General features: G+C 43.4%; 2 protein-coding genes across 2 annotated transcripts; both read right to left on the bottom strand.

Moving 5' to 3' along the window:
- Window positions 1-1,727: 1,727 nt before the first annotated feature.
- Window positions 1,728-4,352, bottom strand: LOC142521968 (uncharacterized). The gene is made up of 4 exons (XM_075625140.1): window positions 4,203-4,352; window positions 3,477-3,923; window positions 2,635-2,924; window positions 1,728-2,385 (listed from the first exon to the last, which is right to left on the bottom strand). The coding sequence occupies exons 1-4, from the start codon at window positions 4,350-4,352 to the stop codon at window positions 1,728-1,730; spliced, it is 1,545 nt and encodes a 514-aa protein (XP_075481255.1).
- Window positions 4,353-4,862: 510 nt separating this feature from the next.
- LOC142521966 (uncharacterized) lies at window positions 4,863-6,209 on the bottom strand. Its single transcript, XM_075625139.1, has one exon. It carries the CDS (start codon window positions 6,207-6,209, stop codon window positions 4,863-4,865), a length of 1,347 nt encoding a protein of 448 aa, XP_075481254.1.
- Between the last annotated feature and the right edge of the window lie 217 nt (window positions 6,210-6,426).

Raw genomic sequence — 6,426 nt, 5'->3', positions numbered from 1 at the left:
AATAAAAAAATTTGAATTAAAGCTATGAAACTTTGTAGATTTGCTACTGAAATATTGTTGAGTGATGAGTTGAGTTGTTATTGTGAGTTCTTTTCTCCCGATTGATTTCTTTTCTTCTACTATGTATGAGGCAGTTCTTCCCAAATCCCCCTCCTCTCCCACGATTTCCAATGTTTAACATCGTTGTGCGTGAGCTTCATGATCAGTTGTGTGAATCCAGTGACTTGGTCAAATATTTTCTGCCAATTAACTGCTCAAAATCTTTTAGCCTAATATGTCACGCCCCGAAACTCGGGATTGACACCGGCGTTGTTTAACAATCACACAATCGAAAACAACAAGCCCTTGTAGTACAGTTTAAACCGAAACCAGTTTATAATTCATAATTCAATGAAATAGACATTGTCTTTACAACTCAAAACTCACTAACCAACGTAAATAAATGCGGAAAACGTCTTACAATTATTAAATCATAAATTCGAACATAACTACTACTGGTCTCGTGAATCACCAGCCCCAGAACTGTGCGGACTCTTCATCCTCAACCTGCTCTTCGGACTTATCTGGGAGGGGAGAGTAAGGGGGATGAGTATTTTGGAAATACTCAGTAAATGGGGGCACTTTGAACACAATATAACAATTTTATAACATTTTCGAAACATATCATAAACGTATAGCATGCTTTTCATAATCGTAACGTAAATACCATAACGTAATAACACTGCGATTTTTCACCTTTAACGGTTTACTGACGTCAGTCCCTAAGTTTTGATCCTCTAAGGGGGCGAGGCCATAAAACGGTTCTATCCCACCGTTAAGGGCCATATGTTGGAATTCCACCCATTTTCAGGGAATCCTCACAGTGTCAAACATAAACGTACCAAAATTTCGAAAAAACGTATAGACAAAACGACGGTACTCGACCGTATTTTTAAACCAAAAAAAAAAAAACAAAAATCACATATGCATAGAACCGGATTTATAAGAAATTAAAACAGCCCACTTACGGTGTTTGGATGTACAAAAAAAAACGTGGAGTGTACGGCTTGGTTTGGATCACTTCGCGTTCCTCGTCCGGGTAGCGCTCCGGCTCGATTTCTAGCTTATACTTGGGACGATTTTTGGGCAGAGTTTCGGCTAGGGAATGCTGCTGAATTTCGTGGCTTTCAGCTCTAGGATTTCGAATTTTAGGGGTGGAGAATGAGTAGGGATGGTGTGGTATTTATAGGTGGAGGAGATGAATCTAAATTTGGTACAAGAATCCTATCAAAGTCATGCCAAATCTCTCAAAATTGGCTCCAATTCTCTTGCTGATTTTCGAAAATATTGCTACTAAAATTGGGAGATTCATTCTCTAATCCAATGCTCTTGATTAATTCAGAATTTAGTATTGCTAGATCCAACGGTTTTGGTGAAGAGTTTGATGATTTCCTTCCAAATAACCAAGCAATTAATCCTAACAAAATATTGGCATTTAACCTAAGGGAATTTCGAAAATATCTAGCTTTATTCATGTCTTAACTCTTTTAATTGTGTGATATTCAATTCTTGAAAAAAAAATCCTTCCCAAATTTCGAAATTTGCTTGTACAGTATCTTGACATTGAGGACTTTCCATTCAGACAATTCCAATAACAAGATTAACAATATAATTCTCATTTATCCCAAGAATCCAATCCTAATAATTCCCTTGAAACAATGATTTAGATTGCTTAAAAGATCCGGTTCTCACATCCCTCCCTCCTTGTGAGAAGTTTCGTTCTCGAAACTTGAGTTGGCTTGGTCTCCAAACAGGTAGGGATATTCCTTTCGCATATTCTCTTCCACTTCCCAAGTTTCTTCTCGCTCAGTATGGTTAGACCACTGCACTTTGACGTAGGGAATGATGCGTCGCCTGAGGACTTGTTCCTTGGTATCCACGATTCTGATAGGAACTTCTTCGTATTTCAATCCTTCTCCGAAGTTTTCTTCGGTCAAGAGTGGTTCTATTTCTAAAACGTGACTTGAGTCTGGAATGTATCTCCTCAGTTGGGATACATGAAACACGTTGTGGATCCTTGACATGTTCGGTGGCAGTTCCAGTTTGCATGCTAGCGTGCCCACTTTTTCTAAGATTTCAAATGGTCCAACGTATCGAGGGTTCAATTTCCCGGCCTTACTGAATCGGACAACTCCTCTCATAGGCGAGACTTTCACGTAAGCCTTCTCGCCCACGTTGAACTCTACAGGCCTTCTCTTAAGATCTGCCCAACTCTTCTGTCGGTCTTGAGCTGCCTTGAGCTTTTCTCGGACAATTTTAACTTTGTCCACAATCATTTGTACTAGCTCAGGTCCCACTAAGGCTTTCTCTCCCACTTCGTCCCAATAAAGTGGTGATCGACATTTCCTTCCATAAAGAGCTTCGTATGGAGCCATGCCGATACTGCTGTGATAGCTGTTGTTGTAAGCAAACTCAATCAAGGGTAGATGAGTGCTCCAGTTGCTACTGAATTCCAGGGCGCATGCTCTCAGCATATCTTCTAAGGTCTGTATGGTTCTCTCAGTTTGCCCATCGTTTTGCGGATGATAGGCTGTACTTAGGGTCACTTTCGTTCCCATGGATTCTTGAAAGCTCTTCCGAAAGCGCGAGACGAACCTTGGATCCCTATCAGATAAGATGCTAACTGGTACTCCATGCAGTTTCGCGATGTTGTCCATGTACAGTGAAGCCAACTTGTCGAGATTGTATTTCATGCGGAGGGGTAGGAAGTGTGCAGTCTTCGTGAGTCTGTCTACTATCACCCATATACCGTCGTGGCTTTGCCTACACTTTGGCAATCCTATCACAAAGTCCATGGAAATATGCTCCCACTTCCATTCGGGAATTTCCAAAGGTTGCAGTAATCCTCCAGGTCGCTGGTGTTCTGCTTTGACCTGCTGGCATACCTGACATATGGAGACGAATTCAGCTACATCTCTTTTCATGCCATTCCACCAGAAACTATTCTTGAGATCTTTGTACATTTTTGTATTGCCTGGATGGACTGAGAATTTTGACTTGTGCACCTCTGCCATTATCTCTCGGCGAAGGTTATTATTGTCGGGCACACACAGTCTTCCTTTCATCCACAATATTCCCTTGTCATCGATCTGGTGGTCTTAAGATTTTCCTTCTCTGACTTGATCCTTAAGTTTGATCAGTACCGGGTCTTGATCTTGGTTTAACTTGACGATCTCCCGTAGGCATGGTTGGGCCGAGAGGGAGGCTAGAGTCACCTTGCATGGGCCCTTCCTACTTAGCGCATCAGCCACCCTGTTTGCTTTACCCGGATGGTAGCTTATGGTCAAGTCATAATCTTTCAGAAGTTCGATCCATCGCCTTTGCGTCATATTAAGTTCCCTTTGGGTGAACAAGTACTTGAGGCTCTGATGGTCTGTGAAGATTTCACATTTAGCACCATAGAGGTAGTGCCTCCAAATCTTTAAGGCGAAGACAACCGCTGCTAGTTCCAGATCATGAGTAGGATAGTTCTGCTCGTGCGCTTTCAACTGTCTTGATGCGTAGGCGATCACTCTTCTTTCCTGCATGAGCACGCATCCTAAACCTTTCTTAGATGCGTCACTGTAGATGGTAAAATCCTTATTCTCTACAGGCAATATTAACACTGGTGTGGATGCGAGTTTCCCTTTCAATGTCTGGAAACTCTTCTCACAATTTTCATCCCAGATGAACTTAGAATTCTTCTGAGTGAGCTTCGTCAGTGGTACGGCTATGAAGGAGAACCCTTCGACAAACTTCCGATAGTAGCCTGCCAATCCAAGAAAGCTTCTGATATCGGTGGCGTTCTTCGGTATCAGCCATTCTGTGATTGCTTGTACATTCTTTGGATCCATGGACACTCCTGCTTTCGAAATTACATGTCCCAGGAAGGACACACTCTTTAGCTAGAATTCACACTTGCTGAACTTAGCATAAAGCTTATTCTCTCTCAAAGTTTGCAACGCAAGGTGAAGGTGTTCTTCATGGCTCGTCTCATCAGGAGAATAGACGAGGATATCGTCGATGAATACCACTATGAACTGATCCAGGAATGGCTTGAATACTCTGTTCATCAGATCCATGAACGCTGCCGGTGCGTTGGTCAGACCAAAAGGCATCACGGTGAATTAATAATGCCCATACCTGTTTTGAAAGGCTGTCTTGGGGATATCTTCAGCCCTTACCTTCAACTGATGGTAACATGTCCTCAGATCCAGTTTAGAAAAGACGGCGGCTCCTTTAAGCTGATCAAACAGATCATCTATCCGAGGTAGAGGGTACCTGTTCTTGATTGTGATCTTGTTCAATTCTCTGTAGTCGATGTACAATCTCATACTCCCATCTTTCTTCTTGACGAAGAACACTGGAGCTCCCCAGGGGGACACACTCGGTCGAATTTGCCTTTTATCTAGCAATTCTTGGAGTTGTTCCTTCAGCTCCTTGAGTTCGGCTGGTGCCATTCTGTAAGGTGCCTTAGAGATTGGTGCAGCACCGGGAACCAGATTGATCTCGAACTCCACTTCGCGGTTCGGGACCGTCCTTGAGAGTTATTATGGAAAAACATCTGGGAACTCTCTCGCTATCGGGATGTCTTCCAGATTCAGTTCGACTTCTTCTTTTATTTCACTGACCATAGCCAGGTAGATGTCCTCTCCTGATTTCATGGCTTTCCAGGCTTGAGCTGCGGAAAGTAGCAACTTTCGTTCCTTGGATTTATCATGAAATACGACTTCCTTCTGCTATGCGGTTAGGAGTTTAACTTTCTTCCCCTTACAATCCACTATGGCATTGTTCTTGGCTAACCAATCCATCCCTAAGATGATGTCGAAGTCGACCATGATTAACTATATCAAGTCGGCGCTAAAAGGCTGATTACTGATACTGATTCTACAATCTCGGTAGATTTCGTGAGTTTCAACGGCCCTACTTGTAGGTGTGGCTATTCGAAAAGGTTCGGCTAACTTATCGGGCTTACGTCCTAACTTCTTAGCAAATCTCTTATATATAAAAGAATGTGTGGCACCACAGTCAAATAACACATAAGCAGGCACTTGCTGAATAAATATGGTACCTGACACAACATCGCTTGCATCATCTGCCTCCTCCTGCCTCATGGCGAACACCCTGGCATTCGGTTTGTTCTCCCGCGGTTTATTGGCATTCGCCCCTGAGCTTGACCTGTCTCCTTTATCTGGTCCAGTTGTCTTGTTGGTGGCGGCTGGACAATCTGCCATACGATGTCCTGGTTTCCCGCATCCAAAGCAGACGCCGCTGGCTCTACGACATTCTCCCAGGTGTCGTAAGTGGCAAGTTGGGCAAGGCTTAATGGCCTGGTAGCCTGAGGGAGGCGAAGGCCCTTTAGATGGTCCACCAGACTGGTTAGGCCTCTTGAAAGTCTGACTGCTATGCGAGGACTGACTATTCATAGGCCTTTTGTTCCTAATCTCTTTCTCTTTGCGCTGAATATCAGTTTCAGCTCGGATAGCTGCGCCCATCAAGTCTGAAGAGTTCGCAGGTTGGTAGACTGCCAAAGCCGACTGTATTCTGCTGTTCAAACCCTTTTTGAAGCGGTGCAATTTCAGAGCTTCATCTGCCATGATTGTCGGTGCATAAGATCCAAGAGAATTGAACTGAGATGTGTATTCTACCACCGACATATCCGGAGTTTGAGTCAGATTTTCAAACTCACTCAACTTTTGCAATCTGACCTCGGCTGGAAAGTACTGCTTGAGGAATGCATCTCGAAAGCGATGCCATGTGATTGGCCCGGTGGTTAACATGGCTGGGGAGACTGCTTCCCACCACTTACTTGCTTTGCCTTCAAGGAAGGGTACTATCACATCCACTTTAAGAGCATCGGGTATTTCTAGCAGTCGCATCTGAGTTTCCACGCTTTTCAACCAATTTTGGCCTAACTCAGGATCTGCGTCCCCTTGGAACGTCGGGCACCGGTTCTTGCGCAGTGATTCATAATGGAACTTGACTCCATGCTGCGGTGGAGGTGGTGGTGGTTGATTGGCATTCGGGTTCACTAACCCTTGCAGTGTGGTCGCCACGATCGTGGCTATGGCCATCAAGTCTGCTTGATTAAGACTGAACTGAGGTGGAGGTACGTTGCCTTCTTCGTTGGCATTGTTGTTGTTGTTAGCATAACGGGGGTTGCGGTTTTGTCTTGGTGGTCTACCGGCCATTTCCTACAAGTTAAACGCTTCTAAAATTTGATGTGCATAATGACAATATTGGATAAATGAGTTATGCTAGCACAACGGAAGTTAATAAGTAAAACATAACTTGAATACAGATGAATGACTGAGATTAATAAATAATCATAATTTTATAAATTTTCGAATGTAAAAGAACAACTGAATGAACAAACTGTACTGAATGGAAATAAATCATACTGACTGA

This window comes from Primulina tabacum, chromosome 13 (assembly GCF_025594145.1).
Source record: "Primulina tabacum isolate GXHZ01 chromosome 13, ASM2559414v2, whole genome shotgun sequence".
NCBI lineage: Eukaryota > Viridiplantae > Streptophyta > Magnoliopsida > Lamiales > Gesneriaceae > Primulina > Primulina tabacum.
This window is presented reverse-complemented; position numbering and strand designations above follow the sequence as displayed.